The sequence below is a fragment of the Nylanderia fulva genome, unplaced genomic scaffold (genome assembly GCF_048542155.1).
Source record: "Nylanderia fulva isolate GAGA-0341 unplaced genomic scaffold, ASM4854215v1 Scaffold2, whole genome shotgun sequence".
Lineage (NCBI taxonomy): Eukaryota > Metazoa > Arthropoda > Insecta > Hymenoptera > Formicidae > Nylanderia > Nylanderia fulva.
The window spans coordinates 1,592,068-1,610,924 of NW_028190263.1; the positions used below are offsets into that span (position 1 = coordinate 1,592,068).

The window sequence follows — 18,857 nt, forward strand, 5'->3', positions numbered from 1 at the left end:
CGGAAAGAGCGGGAAGGCGCAGAAAGGGAGAGAAAGAGACACGAGGGGTTCGCGTAGTAACCTCCCTTGGAATCGCGGGATCTCTGTTCACATGCCATCTCTTCCTCGTACCGGTATCCAGTTACCTTTTGTGGAGGACTTCGCATGGCTCAGATTCTCGAACGATATGTACTCCATTGTGCGCAACGGGTATTTAGCATTGGCACGGGGTTGGTCCGAACGAGGGGTCGAAGGGGAGGGCGAAGGCGGGGAGGTGGTCTACTACAGTGCACGAAATTCACGGTGTCCCCTGACACGGGGGGTAGATTTTGTTAAAATGATATCCCCTCGTCAGTCTCTCGCGACTCTAAGATAGATCCGCTCACGATATCGGTCTGAAATCGATCGCTGTTTTTTTTTACGTTGTAAGAGCAAAAAAAAAAAAAATAGAAATCGTACAAACTCGTTCGTGAGATGGAAGGATTGGGTTGGGCATTTACTATTCAGCAGTATCACGATTTCAGCTCGAAAGGTCGAGTGGGGCAAACAATACCCTGGCACTGATTCAGCGAGTTATAATCGCGCCAGCAGCTATTCCGCTAGGCGTTTGAGAAACAAATCAAAGTTCAATTATTAACCCACCACGCGGCGCGCGATTGATAATTAATATTAAATAATAAAAGAAACGGTACATTCATATATAATATCCTGTGTCGTACCACTTTGCATGCTAATTCTTCAACGTCAATCTTCCAAGAACACTCATCAGTACATCACATGCGGGCAACGGGGACGTAATTTGTCGCGAGAATCACGAGGACGGCGCGACGGCGACGCAATTTCTCAACGTAATTCCGAGTAATTCGAATAAAGCCGGGACACTTGTCTTCCCCCGGGACAAAAGCCGCGCACCTTTCACCGCGTGTTCCTCAATCGGGGATCAATGGAGAGCTACCAACGCCGGGCACAACCATCTTGCGCGTAATTACAGTAGCTTCCGTCACGGTTTGAGCCCTGGTCATCGTCCCCGTGCATAATACTTTATAATATACGGCGGGATTCCAAAAGTGACTCGTCATGCGGCATAAATACTTTAACGGCGGCAGTGCACCGTCCTCCTCCTCCTCCTCCTTCTCTGTCCCGCTGCACCTGATACTTTCCCCCGGCAGCAGCGCTGATGAATTTCTTTTTTAATCACCGCCGCGTCTCGCGCCGAAAGTACAACGTCACCTGTTGGCCTTTGCTATCGCGCCGGCTCTTTTCGGCACTGCGATTCGCCACGCGAATCCGCGCGCGCGAGAGCGACGCGTAAATGCATAACGAAGTGCGTACGAAATCGTTTTTAGTGCAGGCGGAAGAGCGAATGCGCGACGAAGAATCGAGTTCGCTTCGCGTCTTTATATATCTGTCAATTCGTACAAACGAATTTTGGTTTTTTCTTTTTCGTATAAATTTCCGAACCAGTTATTTTTTTGTATTTTTGTATGTAAGCGTTTTATGATTTAATAAATATAAGATTGATAAATCATGGAACGATATAAACAGACACGTTTTCTGTCAAAGCTGCGTTAACTTCTATATTATCTCGTAAATGATATATTATCAATGCTAATTTCTGAGTTAAGATAGTTTACAAAAAATTTGTTTATTGGAGTATTAATTATTAATACACGGCTCTTCATTAATCTTTTTCTAAACATCAATGGATGAAAAATTTAATTCCGAAGATGGGGAAAACCAGCATAAACATTACTTGATCGTAAATTACTCTGTAATTGCTTTCCCATTAAAGATTCGCTCTTATATATTCTGTATATGAACGAAGTAGAAATACTTAAAATATATTACAAATCTCATAAGTAATAACTCTGTCAAATAAGAATTACGAATGTGTTGATTTAATGAGCTGAGGATACAGATGGCCAGACTAAGAGATAATTAAGTGCAATATCTAACTGCAATTATTATATACTAAAGAGTGGGACTCAAATACCAGTTAAATGTCAAGGATGATATTTCAAGTCGCAATAAAAAAATACAACATTTCAAATTTCAAATTTGTCAAGTATTAGCCACATCGGAAGATATTTTTTTTTTAATTTAATATTTTAATTAATTTCATTTTATTTTGTCGTAACTCAAGATGTCATTTTAAGTAGCTTACTGTTAAGTGAAATAAATTTGATATAAAATTGATATAAAAAATAAAATACAGTATACTAATATGGATAACATTGTTGTTGCTTCATGTGTCGTTCAATCAAAAATCTTTCAATTTGTCACTCGTCAGAATATAATTAGCGCAGAGATCGCGGTGTATATAATTCGCACCGTATAGGGCTTTAATGTTTCTTTTATGCATGCCGAAAAATTGACACCTGAGTCTGCGCGCTTTAATGCCACGACATTAAGACGATCTCAATGGAGACGATCGCTGTGGAATATGTGGGATGGGACTCTGTAAGACCCTGGCACATAATAAGTCGTACCGCCTCGTGCGGGTATCTTGTGAAAGGACGAAGATAAAGGCCAACGGTCCGGGAGCATAATTAAAACGCGTCGAATGTCTCGCATACGGAGATAAAAACATGGATGACGAAGAAAAAGACGAAAGCGTGGGTGAAAGGACAAAAAAAGAAAACGAAAGGAGCAAGATGAAAAATACAACTCGTATCAATAAGATTAAAGAGATTTAAAAATACGTTTAAAAAAATATGACGTCTTCAAAAAATATGAATCATATAAACTGGCGCACACATATAAAAAAGAGAAATGGGAGAAAAACGTGTATGTGAAATGAGACGCCGACACTCCCATTATCGTTATAAAAATGAGTTATGAAACAAACAATTTCTCACTCACCGATATACGTGAAATATCGGAGTTGTAGTATACAGCACGCAACACATTGATCTGAAAACAAAATATTCAAATTATGTATATACACATAAAAGTGTGGAAACGTTCGAATATCTCATAAACAATTAATGCAGTTTAGAAAATAATATTTTTATTTTGCATACCTCACAATTGCTCCGCTGTTGCCCGATGCCTCCCTGGGCCTCCTCCTCCTCTCTTGGTCCTTCGTAGCACTCGCGAAAACACGAATAATTACGATCGCTCGAAACTTTACACGGCACTCCCGACCGACACGACGCGTGATTTGCACGCATATTTCGCGTACATTGAGGAAAAACGATGCGACTTCGAGATTCTCGCGGACAAACTCGCACACAGCTTATCGGCAATGCTGCCTGTAACAAATAAAATACATACATATATTAGAGCGATCTTATTATTTCGCATTATACATACATGATGTAAATATGTAAGCCAGAATTAACGATAGATATCCACGGATCGCAACACATTCGCGCGCGCGAAAACAGCTAGATCAGGTTAGGTTAGTTTAGGTTATGTTGACCATTGACACAGATTTTGCATCGAATTTCTCGCGAAATGCGTGTTTCAAACAATTATGATTATATGTGAACGTTGAAATTGTGATAAACGATTGATAAATATTACAATACAAAGGTTAGAAATGATTATGCTTACTAATCAATCACAGCGGGACGCAGCTCGAACTGCCTGGTACGCGCGGCGTTTCGGTAATAGCCGAAGCTATTCGCTATTCAAACATCGGCAACTTCATTCTAATAGCGCGCGCGCGCGCGCAATACCATACTTAATATTAATGACTAATTAAAATTCGGAGATATAGTTTTAGAATAAGTACATTAAAAAAAATTGTTAACTTGACTAAACTTTTCAGCTAAATAATAATTTGTTAATTAAACATATACAAATATTTTTGTTAAATATAATATATTAAATTTAATACACAAAACATTACATTTGACTTAAACACTAATATATATTTCTATTCACAAAAAAATAAGGTTAGTTAAAGTTAACAATTTCTTTTTAAATGTATAACTCTCTCTAGACACGAGATTTTTTTTGCTTTTAGAACGCAGAATTCTTTTTAGAATTCGTGTAGAAGTATACATTTTTTAAATCCTGATAAGGAAAATCTTGTAAGACAAAGTGAGACAGTGAAACACTGCGTGAAGTTGGTTTAAATGACCAAAACTGTTTATTCAAACTATCAAAAACTCTTGAGCTATTAAAAATAAAGTCAGAACTTTTAATTATTTATATTTATGAGTTTTCACGAAATTGGACGCCAGCTTCGCACACACAGAAAAAACTCTTATACAAACATATATACACATATATATAGAGATATTAAATAATACATAAACGAGAGATAAACGAATTAAAAATTAATTAAATATAAAATAATAAAAGAAATATAGAAATAATAAAACGGAATTGAATTTCTACATGAAAGCGGAGTTCTTGAATTACGCGTTAACAACCTCTTGTCTTTTTTGTATCACGATTATGCTCGTGCAAAATCAAAATCGAACGGCGCGTATTCACAGTCGGTTATTTCATTATTCACGAGTATAATTCAGCCAGGACGATCAAGTCCCGATTGCGTTGGCAAGAGCATGACGCTATTCCATCTGATTAACACACATCGCGTACCTTTTTAACTCTTCAGCATACGTATGCCTACGTTCTGTACTACGATCAGAGATTATTTCAACGGCACCGTCGCGTTGGAAGGATTCACTGGGTTCCGCGCGTATTAATCTATCCGGGTGTGCCATCAGGCGCGATGAAAAGGAAGCTTGCATGAATATTCACGTAGAATCATAAAATGCAAGCTACATTCTCGCGATGTTAATTAAGTAACCTTGAGCGAAAACGTACTTCGAGCGCGATAAGGCTCGCGAAAAATGTCAATTTATATTTAAAATTTATTTTATAATTACACAAGAGCGCGACGTTGTAATCAAACGTCGTGCGTCGAAAAAATTTAATCCACACGATGAGAATATTGTTATAACGTGTTATTACCAGCCTCTAGGTAAAAAGATTAAAACCTATCGATGTATATATATCGCGGACGAGATCGATCTGCATCTCGAGCGCGCGTTCTCGGGGAGGAAGTCGAGTGGTTCGCCTCGAACTTACCATTCGTCGCAATCGGTTTTTTCCCCGATCACGAGAGAGAGAGAGAACGAACAATTCGACGTTTCCGCCTCTCGAGGAGGCGTTACCGTGGTAACAGTACGGACTCGACTCGAGACTCGATTAGCAAAGAAAATACGGAGAGGATCTCGGAAGCCCCGCTACTAGAATCGATCTGCGGCCGAGAGGCTTTTAAGACGACCGCGACGTCTCATTGTCTTTAGCAGAATGGCGAATGATTCTCGATTCTCGCGCGCGCTTCTCTCATCCCTATGAACGATTCTTCTTTCCCTCTCGCGAATCAATAGACAATAAACACGATCGCGTTTGCCCCCGAAGTAACGGACGACATTTACCGAGTCGATCGTCGTTTTCCGGAAGTTTATCCCGCGCGAGTGCTCAACATCCGCCGTCTCATCATGCACAATGAAATTTCATCGAACCAATAAGGTTGATAAAGTCTCAAGATCCGTATACAATGAGTTAATCGGAGCAACATAAATTCTTTAATTGCTCCTGAGAAGATGTCCATAAGGGATGCTCTTCTTAATATCGCCGGAAAATATTACCGGCGTAATATGCACCTTTTGCAGTCGACGAGCCCACGGTTACGTTACGCACGGTCATCCGTCATTTCTGCGCGTACACGCGGCGCGCGTGTGAAGTTTACCGTGTTTTTCCGTATCTGTCCGTGATCTGCCGAGTAATGAGGTGGATCCCTCCTTTATGCGAGAACCGTCGTCGGGAGAGAATCGTCGTTACTCTCCCGTGAATCCTCGGCCTCCTCAGCTGGGAAGGATGAACGCGCTCATTAATTACGGCCGCGCTCTCCGCGGCGATGACTGGAGAAACAAAGTGTTTTCAGCACCGCGTGCACACATCCACGTGTACATTACGTATGTACATCCACCCCTACAGTGTGCTACCTCGAAAGCGGGAACGAATTAAAATTCCCATCGCGACCACACGCGCACATTTCCGTGCGCGTCTTCTCGCAACGAGAATCCAAGCAGTCTAAAGCTAACACATTTTTTTATTTTTATTCTTAGCCAAGATCGTCCCTCGTAACAAAACGAAAAAATGTTTTACGTGTTTGCGACATTTTCTAATTATAATTTTTATTATTCTTACCTTGTGTTCTGTAATTTCATATGTTTCTTATTTTTAATATTTTTTTTAAGGTATATCTCCGAGATTTTCTAAACTATTACTAAATAAATGATCATTACTGCTATATTACTACTACTTTTCTTGCAAAACAGATTTTTACGTTGCTACATTTTTCTCTACCTTTTTCATTCGCCAAGAAATCAGATAATTTAATTCACGACAAGCGTCTGACGATTTTTAAATATTTGTTCAATCTACTATTAATGTCAGTCGATAACCGTAAATTACGGATTATTTGCAGCAGAATGCAGCAACAATCAGGTCAAGGAAACGGAAACGCGCGACGCACTATGAGTCCGGGACCCGGTGGCAGCAGCAGCGAGGACTCCGACATTTCTCTCGGAGGAACTTCACCGCCGTCGCCGAGTTCCTCGCCGCCACCGAGTCACCAACCATCCCCGGTCCCTCTCGGATCCCTAGGACCTCTGCCGCCTCCTTCCTTGAATTTCCGTTTCGATCCTACGCAACCGCATTTTCGATTCAACCACACGACGGCTTTCAAGTTCCCGCCAACGAACTTCCGATTCGCACCGCACAGTCCGCAGCCTAATCATCCCAATATGGCGGGTGGAGGAATTTTTAGGTTCGCAGAGTCCAGCCCTTTTCAAGCTGTAGGACCCAGGGGTGATCCCACATCAAGGTAAGTTTTAATAGCTGTCTTTTTCGTTTACGAAATTTTCGAAATATACTCTCTTGTTTATTTCCTCGCTATTTATCATACATATAATTAAAAAAATGGTAAATTATTTCTATATAAATATATATATATATATATATTTATCGAGATATTGTGTGTGTGTTTATATATACATACATACGCATATTATTACAATAACATGTCGCATATAATAGATCGCGATTCTGCTAAACTGTATTTTCTCCAGAGAAAATGCAGTTCTTTCTCTGTTCTATTACAGATTGCCAGATTCGCTAGGGCTACCGCCGCCAAGACTCCATCCGCACGAAGGACTGTTACACCCGCACCCGCACCCCCAACACCAGCTGTCCGAGGGGATATCCAGGATATCCGAAACGTCGCGATTATCCGACGGTGGATTATCTCGCCTATCGGATAGTTTATCGGAGGCCCACAGTCCACCACTGATACCGGCGAATCTATCGGCCACCGGTCCATTGAGGGTGGCTGTACCCAGTCCGCACACCCCCTCTTCTCGGGGTAGTCCGCCCCCCCGTCAGCCGACGCCTCAGGGTCAGTCCCAAGGTCAGGGGCTGATAAGGGTCGCCACGCCACCGCTGCCGAATCCACGACCGCAAATCCACAGACCGTTCTCGCCCGCGTGATACGACAAGGACGACAAATTGGAGGACGTCATTGGCACGGACGATCGTCTTACGCCGAGAAAGAACTATCGGTGCGGTAACGTCGCGAGCGAGCACTTCGAGGTATTGTGAAGGCGGGAAAGCTAATCGATCGAATGTTAATCTGACTTTGGGAAAGCCATCGCGAAGCGCAAGATATGGCAAAGATTTTATTGTGTCTAGGAAAATTATTAAGTGTAAACGCGATGCGCGATACGACTTTCTGGAGAACAGTTCGTAGTTTTGTGAAGAGCTAACATGTGACGCTGGATACAAAATCCATAAATATATTTGAAATTATCGCACAGAGATTATTCAAAGATAGCTGTAAGATGAACCGTTATTCAAGATGGCTTTCATCCGCGACAACATCAATTAGCATCATCACCGGAAAGCAGCACATCCATGAAGCTTAGAAACGATCGACATGTATGCGAAGATAAATCAACAATATCAATACGTAGATACATTGCCGAAAGTTTTGCTCGAAAAGCTACTACGCTATAAATCTCTTAGGGAGAATCTATTTGATGATGTGTGGCAATACAGTTCATTCGAGGAAATCATTTTCCGGTAACGCTCTTATAAAACGCGAGGACAGAATAGACGCTTCGAGAAGTGAGTGCGAATCTACTAAATAAGTGCAATCTCTCGGATTTAAAAAAAAAAGTCAATCGGTCAGGGTATGTATATAACTTCCGTTAAATGTTCCCGACACGTCCGTTCGTCGAAGCCCAAGAACCAGATGCAGTGAGTCTCATAGTTTTTAGTGCCGCTTTCTAGTTAATATTCTCTCTATGAATGAATTGAAATCGATTCATTAAGGATGTTCACAAAAGTAGCGAAAATTTTGGAAAACGTATTTTATTATGTTTATTATATATAAATTTATTTATTATATAATATATAATAATATATATGATTTTTATCCTATGTAGATATATGTACATATATATATCTAATATAGGTTTCGACTTTATATAAATAACATATATATTAATTATATTATTATATGTGTATGTATATACATATGTTATTATATAATAATATGTAATAATATATTCTCCATAATCACATTTTATGAGAATACAACAAACTGCTAACACTATCTGCTAACTACAATATCTTTTTAAAAAAATTATTGCTGACGACGGTGAGCCAAAATGAAAAAAGATTCGACAATGAGGAAACACATCTCAGACATTATTTTAAACAGATGCAAAAGATTTTTTCAAAATTGCAAAGTCTAACGTTTCGAGAGCATTATAGAGTTTTTATTTATATTGTATATACACATAGTATATAATGAAGCTATAATGATCTCTTTCTCTTCTCATAAATTAATGTTTTTCATCATTCCGAGAATATTTACTTCTTATGTGAAAATCCTATATTTTGCCGATATCGAAATGCCGCAAGTCGATTTATAAAGCATCAAAACGAGATCACAAGAAAATTGAAATCGCTACGATAGTGGTCTCAGATTTTTAGGCTGACATAGGACGACAGATATGAGAGATATAGATCTAGCCGCAGACGTTATAATATCAATATTGAGAAATCGGAAAATATCGTAGCCCCCCGGCGAAATATTTAACTACACTAGAAAACAGCTCTTTCTTTGTTTAGTATCCTTCTTTTATATTGTCTTGTTTAAAGTAAACAGAAACGCACAATATTTTACTGCTTTGGATTATTGAGATTACCTACAAAATTCCATAATAAAATAACTCCCTTAAATTATATCCTCTTTTAAATAACTTCCTTTGTTCTCATGCTTTATAATTTTATAAGCCTATATACGTCATTTAATATCAGATAGCCTTAGTAAAAAGAATTCCAGATTTTCTAAATAAACGAAAATAAAATTATAATGTATTCTTTCTTCTTCATAAAAATTACAGTATTCTCTACAATTTACAAATTCCACTCATATAAAACGAATAGAATTTTATACGTGCTTTTTTTAGCATTTTATATGAAAATTATTCACGCATTCAAACTTTAAAGTTTTACGATCATTTTCTTAATATATAAATTCATATCTTGACACTTTTTTCGGACCTCAGTTATATTTGTAGCGTAATTGTTTATATATGTCAGAGTTATTCATGTTATTAATGTAACTGTACATATGTTTTATTGTACTATATCATTGTAATCTCTCATTATGAGAAGTGAAGAAAATTTGATACTTAAAATAAAGCTACAAGAAGAACTCTGGTCTAAACGAGAGAAAAGAGCACGACGTATTCTGTGAAAGAATTCTGTACAAAATTCGCTAAACGCGACATGCAAAAGCAACGAGCCATTTTACGCTCCTGTCTTTCCGTCAATTCCTTGTTAGATTCAGGTAGAAAATAGAGACTTTGTATATTTCATTAATCGCCTGGCTCTTTGGGAAAGACTTGCGTCACTCCGGGAATAAGAAGAACATAGAAGAGAATTTGGAGGCCGTGTATGGCTAATCGATCTTATTAAGCGCGAGACGATAGAACCCTCACGCTTTCGCCCTCGTCTTTGTAGATAGACTCGTCTAGCGAAATTCTTGTATAATCTGTCTTATAAATATGAACATATTATACAGTACGTATACTATACATACAAAAAATATACATATATATATATATATATATAGTATATATACATGTACTATAGGTAAAGACTTACGTAATTTACCTAAAGACGATTATCGATACGGAATTATACATATATAAATATACGAAGAACACAAATGAAGCATTATTATTATTATTATTATTAATAATATTATTATTATTATTAATATTATTATTATTTGCGCCTGTACATACGTTCGCGCGAAAATATATTAACAGATTATTATGACATTACAACGGACCATCATATGAGTATTTTGTTCGCATCCTCGCATCCATTATACGTCCTGTCCCATCCTGACTGTTAAACGAAGTGGCAAATTTCGCGCTTAATCCATGGAACGCGTTAAACGCATCGATGCATTAAAATGGCTTAACATTTACGCCGCGCGATTCTACAGTGCTGCTGGACACGCGATCTCACGATAATAACAAGCCGCAAGTACAATTCGTACGAGATTGTATATTTCTAACAATGAAAATTGTGTGTGTGTGTGTGTGTGTATCAGGGAATGCTATACTTATTATTTTATTTATAAATCTTCTCATTAGCAATTTCCCATCACGTTCGCGTGTTGCTGTACGATTAAAACGATACCGCACGAGAAAGAGCACGAGACCACGTCGTTGCTGAAATCGTCCTTCCCACAGGTTCGCACGTCACACTGCTTCCACGCCGGAACGTCGAAAAATTGCGGAGTCATCGGCCGTTAACGATCTTAGAGTCGTGTCCAGACGATCTTTTTTCGTCGAAGGTCAAAAGAGCGAGGAGAGTCGAGTCGGGCGAAATAAACTCGCGAGTTAGAACGAGCGCGATGAAGGAAAGACAGATTATCGACGATGCGGCGCGATGAGAGAAACAGGGACAGAATGCGCAGAATAAAACTGCCGGCCTGGGTAGAAGGGATCAGAGAGAAGAGACATAGAGAGAGAGAGAGAGAGAAAGAAAAATCGAGAATACAACGGGAAAGAGGCAGACGGATAAGGTAGTTGCGCAATAACACAGTGTAGGCGGGTGTCGCTGACAAAATGAACCAATCAGCTGGCCGGGTTGGTTGTAACCGATCCCGCGGGTTAACCAGGAACCAGGGAGCATCGACCAAGACTCTCCCGAAAAGCCGATATACCCAGGGCGCACGCCTAAGCTCACTCTCGATGTCGACTCCACCCTGCTCCACATGCGACCACTTCCTCTCTCTCTCGCTCACCCTCTGTCTTTCTCCTACCTTCATCTCTCTCTCTCTCTCTCTCTCTATCTCTCGTTTTCCTCCTCTCTGTCACACGTCGACCTCGTCTCTCCCCTTCGCCAAAGGTGTTTGGCAGCTGGGTAGATTTCCAGACACGAAGATGGAGCCGTCGGGATGCGGGGAATGGAACGGATACGCGCAGACTTTTACGCAGCACTCTCGACTTCGCTGCGGCGGCTTTCAACCGGTGACTTTTAAGAGATATGACGGGACTCGCGTCTGTCGCGACGATGTGTTATTTCTACGCTATGTTAAATCAATTTTTTTCTTTCTTTTACAAACATTGCACGAGAAGATTTTTAAACGACTACAGTCATAAGATGTATTCAATGAATCGTGCAACTTGGGGATTAAAAGAATTTTTTAAATAAAGGTTTACATGAGAGCGAGTGTTTTTTGTGCACGAAGCGCTATTCGTTTAATCAGATTTACAACGTGCATAAGAAGAGAATGTTGAAAGGTCAAAATTTTAAATTGATCAAAGAATCTGTATTGGTCGACTTTTTAAATATACTTTTACATAATAATCATCATATGTATATATATATATGCACACACACACGCACACTTTATTTAAAAAAGAACATTGAATGAAACAGAAGTTCTATTCGTGGAAAAATGTTGATTTACTCGAGTACTATAGCCGATCGTATCGACAACAACTCAATACAAGAACGATAGTGGAGGGAGATCGAAAAACGTTACATAAGAACCCCAGAGCAGCCTGTTGTGTACGCGTGCAACGAACGAATGTAGGAATTTTGTATGATGGAATAATGGGATGGATGTCGCGATTATCGATAGGCTTCGGTGGCATGCATCGTTTCCGAGGTACATCCAATATGGCGTGAAAAGGTTCCGTTCTGTCTTTATCTACCCTCGCCCTAATACTATAGTTTATCTCTGTCGTGCACTCGATGGCACGGTCGCTGTCTTGCCGGTCGTGTTTTGACAGTTGCTGCTCTGACACCTCTGGCGCATTCATTAGGAAGTGGTTCTCATCGTCAAAATGTTAAGGTGGCGATATAAAACTTTCCAGATGAGAAGTTTCAAGTAAACAATCGCGAAATATATTTTCGACTGCTCTCTATTTCCTAACGTAAAAATTTAACAATACAGTGCGTTAAGCTTGCAGAGATATAGCAAATAAAATGACAACTTCAAGAAATTATTTTTCAAATATTTGCGGGAAAGTGTACAGCAAGAATAATCTTAAAAAACTGCATATTGTCATAAAAAATATTATTACGTATAAATATAATTTCCTTGCGACAGTTTTATTTCATCAATATTTTTCAAGCGAGAGCACTCGCATAGAAACAATAACATTCAATCTCATAATTGCATTCGGAGAGACATATATAAAAATAATCGGCGCGCAAACAGAATGTTTTCAGAACTAAGTTGGGAGTCGCTGACTGGGCTCCAGCTGTCCGGATTTAGATGTTTAGGATAATGCGGTGTGGTCGGGACCTTACAACGAAATAATGTAGTCCACTCTGAATGGTATAGACGCGGAATGAGAGCGGCGGCAATAGAGGAATAAAGAGGGATGAACGAACGAACGAGTAAGCGAGATACAGGAACGTGCGCGAAGAAGGGCCAGGGAGCGAAAGAGAGTAACGACTGAGTAACCATTTCTCTAGTGGGTTATTTGTAGACAGATTCGACGCCCTGACAATACCACGAATATCATAATGGGGCTGGTGCAGGAGCCCTCCCGCTACGGTAGAGCCCTTGCAGATTACGCCCGTCAGGTATTTGTTGTAGGTCTTAAGGTCGACCCGACGTCGCAGGGAGGTGTGAAAGTGAGGATAAATCTTCGCTGGATCTTTTTAAAATCGGCGTATGCCATTGTTGCGGTAAAGAAGTTTTTAAAGGCTTTCGTTGCACTCCTGTTCTCTCTTCCTTTCTCTCTCTCTCTCTCTCTCTCTCTCTCTCTCGTGATCTCTTCCGGTCACAACGATCACGGATCATGGGCCCTCTTAGCTGCTTAAGGGCCCGAAGAAGAACTCGGAAAAGCATGAAACGACGTACCCGAAAAGATGGACATTGTGGGAATTATCACGCCGAGGAATAATGGCGCAACAATAACGCGGAATAGCGTTTGCTCGCGCGCCGATAAATCGCACTCTGATTTTGTTTACTCGCGCCCCGGCTAGTGGCAAAAAAGTCAACAAATAATTGTAACATCGATTGTTAGCCGATGTGGGCTTTATTTGGTTAAGCGGATCTGTTTTCAACATTTTTACGAGCGGTTTGGCTCGATAATAGTTAGCGACAAGTTAGTATTTTCATCTATGATATCGTGTAATTTCGTAATTAATTTATCTTCTCTCGCAAAATTTTTTAGTATAGATATTTCACAATTTATTATTTAGTTACTACTATTTTTTCTATAGCCTATATATTTAACTTTAATTAATTTTTACGTATAGGATACAACCTCAGAATATTTTATTGATAAATAATTGAAAAAAAATATATTTTTCAAAACGTAAATATATGCGCGTGAATTTGCAAATGAATTCGCTTAAAATATCGCTCGCGTCTTGCAATAACCAGTAATGCAACGAGCAGTAATTGAAGTTTTGAATTATTGCACCAAAGTTAAAATTTATAAATAAGCTTGCAGAAATAATTATATATACATATAAATTATCATTTGTAATCATTTATATAAATTATTGCCAATATATAAAAGTCAACACTCAGCAGTACGACGCACAATAGTGAAGTTCTAATATACAGCATTGATAAAATTTATCCAAATTATACACGTGTATATACACGCACACACATACACCAATCTGCGCGAGTATATTTTATAAATTTTTATAAAAGAAGATAAATGAAAATTTAGTTCTTTTTTATAAAAGAATGATCTCAATAATTCTCAAATAAATTTTAAACAATGTTAAAATATGTTATTTATATATTTATATAAAATATTAATTATTATAATTTTTATTATTATAAATAATATTTTATTATTAATATTTCTAATAATTCAAAATGAAATCTAAAATACTTTGTATTATTCTATTACACAATAATGTAAAATAAATCACTCGCGGAAATAAACATGCATATATTAATTTGTTAAATGTAACAAATATAAAATAAATTATTTTTACTTATTTCACGGTTTCGCCTTAAGTCTACTTCTTTTTTCTTCATCCTCTACTGCTCATTCGCAAAAACACAAATTAATTACGATCGCGCGCGTGCTAATCACTATAATACTACAATCGCGTGGCACTTTGCGCTGCACTCTTGATGTTAATCACATGCAATGCGTATTTTATTATATTGAGAATAGTGTAAAAATTATGATCTGTTCTCAACATTTCCAAAATTGTTTGTATTAACGTGTCACTCGCCGCAAAAATCCTACTTTTATTACCAAATAGAATGTTAATAAAGATAGCACTTTGCAGAGAGTGACATATGTGAATACAATCGTACGATTTTGGAATGCGGAGAACATATATATAATTTTTGCATTGTTTTCAATGTAATAAAGTACACGTTGCGTGCAATTAACAACGGGAGTGCCGTGCAAAGTATCACGCGATCACCGTATTATAGTGATTAGTGTGCGCGCGATTGTAATTAACCGTGTTTTCGCGAGTGAGTGCCATGAATGAACAAGAGAGTAGAAAGAGACCTGAGGTATCAGGCGACAACAAAGTACAACCAAAGTAAGAACAAAATTTATAACTTATATTGTCTATATTATTTGTAATTTAGAAAATTATGTGTTCGTGTATTAAAATTGCTCTCCACAGTAATAATTTATTTTACATTATTGTGTAAAAAAGTCATGTTTATGAGGTTTACTGTCTCTTAAAATATTTATAATTAATTTTTTTATTTATCACATTTAATATAAATTTATGCCTAATAGAAGCTTTCTTCGAAATTTTTTTTATTAAATATTTGTTTAAAGGACAAGTAAAAAAGATTCCATTGTGCAGAGTAATTATAATTTTAAAATATTAATATTTTATCATGGATATTACCTTGTAGATATAATTTAGATATATTTATACATATATATTTTATAAATTAATATTCTACAGCTTCGCTGCTACGCGTCATACCGGTGAGTACTTTGTATGGTATATAAATTTTATACACACACACACATAATTAATTATAATCATTTGTGCAGGTTTTTATATAATATTAGCGAATTTTAAATTCTCATGTTATGAATGTTCGGAACGAATAATAAAGCATCCCTCTGTCGATTTTCAGTTTGAAAATCGGTGTCTCGCTTTTCACGTGGGGTTCCGATCCAAGTTCGCACGGGGTTAATGAGAGGTTAGATATAACTTGCTATTCTGTGCCATAATGCGACACCGGCGTCCGTTTAATTTAAGTATATCCCGTGCATGAGATTTCAATGGGGGTGTGTCATGCGTCGCCCTTCAGCCTCTATAACGGCAAGGCAGTAACGTCATGGGAAAAACAAAATATTATAGTAGCTGAGAGTATTTTCACTTGTAAAGCAATGTGATACGCAATACGATGCCTACGCGTATTGATTGAATAATAATAACGTTAAGAATTTTATAATAATCAAATTTGTTTGACAATTATATGTAATAAAGAAAAATACAAGTTAAATTAATTTCTACTTATGTACATGTACACGCAACTTTATACGTGTAATAGATAAAAACGTAGATTTGATAAATGTATTAATTTTCTTTCAAAATCTTTGCCGCAAAAAAAAAACAGATAGATAAAAATATTTTGGCATTCGAACAATTCCCCTCAGAAAGTTTTATCATTGTAAAACATTCCCCGCTGAATTCGCCAAGGTTCTCAAAGACTCATGAGAGCATCTCTCGAGGAAGCCTACGTCTGAATCGCGAGACATCCGGAGCAGGGTATACATGGATATGTCAGGCGTCAGTGCCCTTACGAGGTACTAAGCCGCTTAGCACTATGGGGTTTATGTTGTGCCCGACGGGGTATCTACTAACTCCATAGAACTTATATATATATAGGGGCCCACATCCCGCCTACCGCGCATTATCTTATCCCCCATCCATACCCATGCTTCCATCACGACGTTCGGCAGAATCCGGCGAAATGTCAGAATCTCCGACAGTCTTGACACCCCAGATTGCGACGAAATTGCATTTGCAGAATCGCGACTGTTTGGCAATTTGGTCAGCGAGTAAAATAAACGATATAATGATGACGATCAATTATTATCGCGAAACAAATTAAATCGTTATCGTAATATATGTATATGTATCGTAATATACCTATGTATATTGAAAAGATAAACGTACGAAAAGTTATAGAATCAATCTTAAACATGTAACAAAAAATGTAACATCGAATCGCATTCGAATATTTTAAAGACATATGCTGAAATTATATATATTATACATATATAATGATATGAAGTTTTCGATATTTAGAATATAAAATATCATTACAAGAAAAATTTAATTTTTAATTTAACAATCTGTAAACCGAAAAAAGTTAATTATTTATAAAAAGAACGAGAAATAAAAAAATTATTTATACAAATATTACAAGCTCGTGCTATATATTTTTTCAATTGATTTCTATATCTTTTATTTCTCATACAAATTTCGGCCGATAACGGCAATGAATAAAAATCGGTTTAAGCTTATTGCCATTGTTAGTGCAATTTGTACACAAAACAGTTTCTCTCACCACTCCCCATCTAGAGAAGCCCGCTCTTAGCGACGTGCTAGAAAACACTGGGAGGAACTTTCTGACGAAGAGGGTATTACGCAAAACTGTATCGGCTTTTCCGTGTTTTGATTTCGTAGGGGTGACGAGAGGAGGAAGCGAGGGGAAGTGAAGAGAAGAGAGGGAGGTGTTACCCGATAGAACGGGAACGCCGGGAACGAGGAGGACAGATACTTAGCCGAGGACTAACAGCAGGCCGCGGATTAAAGGGGGCGAAATGTTATTATTGCAAGGGGTACGTCTGCGCCCCCGTGAGTACTAAGTAGCCCGGTTAAGTATGTTGTTTAAGCCAACACTGTAAGTAACCATCCCCGGAGAAATTGCCGTCACAGGCATTGCGACAAAGTACAAATTCCGCGCCGCGTCGATGGAAAATACTTTGCGCGAAGTGCCGCCTCGGCCAGATGGGCTCTCGTCTAATGCCCACGAGTTTTCAACGCGATAGAAAATCGAAGCTCCGCGCGTTATGATATGAATGACGGCACCAAAGTGTCGCGAAACTTCGTGGACTCGTCGAAAGTGGGTTATAACGGGTTTGTTATTCAACCGTGACTGGAGTATTAATATAACGGGGGATCAACAAGAGAATTTATATAAAACTGAATTATATAGAATAAATTTCCAGAAAAAACTTCAAGCGAAAGTAATAAAATATTCAATTATATAATTTAATCAAATATATACTGCGATAAATAAAAAAAAATATACGATAGCTTAAAAGATTTCGTAGCAAAAAATATAAAAAAAATTATTAATGCATGATACGTTAAACATATACGAAAATGTTCTACGAGAAAATTCCGCTCCTAGTTTGTGAAGGTAAAAATAATCTCGATGAAGCGAAGCGATTTTTTACAAATATCCGTGCAGTAAATTATCCTTATTTTTGATTCAGCAAATTTCAATCTATACGAGGGGTGGCCGCGCGCGAATTCAGCGAATAATGTGGTCGGGTAATTGCAGTTTCTAAAACGAGGAGTCCCTTTGTGAGACGAAGGAATGACAAATGCACTTCCTTGAGCCGAGATTAAAATACGATATTGCCGCTATTAGGCCCCGGGTTTTGAGCCTTTGCTCGCGATAGAACGGTAACAGACGTATAATTTCCTGGAAGCTTTGAATTGAACGGCTCTCTCGCTCCGCCGGGGCGAGTGAGACGAGTGTAACCGGCTTTCTCAAAGCTTTGAGGGTGAGGAAGCTCATTAACGAGAGCTTTCTGTTCCTTCGTTTCGATCCGACGTACACCTTCCATCTACTACCCGATATCCTTTACGAGGTTCTGAAACTCGAACTACCCCTGCCCTGCTTTTATACTGACGGCAAACCGAATTCCTTACTTATGCAAATGCGAATTCGTTGATGGTTGTAAGCCATCTTTTTGCCAAATTGTTGACGCGACACGCGAAATGTATCTCGAGATAAGAATTGTTGAAAAGCACATTTGTCTATATAGAATGTGAAACAAAAATTGTATATAAATTGGCACGCGATGTAGACTAATTAAAAACATATTTATTTATTCGAAATTTTATTACGTACAATCTGTACATAAAATAATAATTAACGCGACGAATAATGTGTACGTGTAATGAAATACTTGGAGAGAAAATTATATTCTATTTCTTACGTAATTGATAATGACTTTATATTACTTTTCTAAGTATTCATAAAAGGATCTGTTAAGTCATAGACATTGAAGCTGCTACGATTGCGGCTGCTTTTAATGATACTT

The 18,857-nt window shown here is 38.1% G+C and overlaps 2 protein-coding genes across 5 annotated transcripts in view; one reads left to right on the forward strand and one right to left on the reverse strand.

Moving 5' to 3' along the window:
• Positions 1-8,370, forward strand: part of Optix (optix) — a 46,510-nt gene extending 38,140 nt beyond the window's left edge. The window contains exons 2-3 of one of the 3 annotated variants that reach the window (XM_029321501.2): positions 6,437-6,835; positions 7,080-8,370. In XM_029321501.2, coding sequence (XP_029177334.1) covers positions 6,437-6,835; positions 7,080-7,497 — 817 coding nt within the window. In that variant the 3' untranslated portion in view covers positions 7,498-8,370. The remainder of the gene's footprint in view (positions 1-6,436; positions 6,836-7,079) is intronic. The other 2 variants (XM_029321503.2, XM_029321502.2) reach the window with 2 other exon arrangements.
• Positions 1-18,857, reverse strand: part of LOC114945338 (uncharacterized) — a 103,581-nt gene that overhangs the window by 48,217 nt on the left and 36,507 nt on the right. Inside the window, exons 1-3 of one of the 2 annotated variants that reach the window (XM_085481947.1) lie at positions 3,538-3,582; positions 3,003-3,233; positions 2,842-2,892 (exon numbers count right to left, since the gene is read on the reverse strand). In XM_085481947.1, the coding sequence (XP_085338073.1) occupies positions 2,842-2,892; positions 3,003-3,152 (201 nt within the window). In that variant the 5' untranslated portion in view covers positions 3,153-3,233; positions 3,538-3,582. Of the gene's footprint in view, positions 1-2,841; positions 2,893-3,002; positions 3,234-3,537; positions 3,583-18,857 lie in introns of those variants that run through there. The other variant, XM_029321505.2, reaches the window with a different exon arrangement.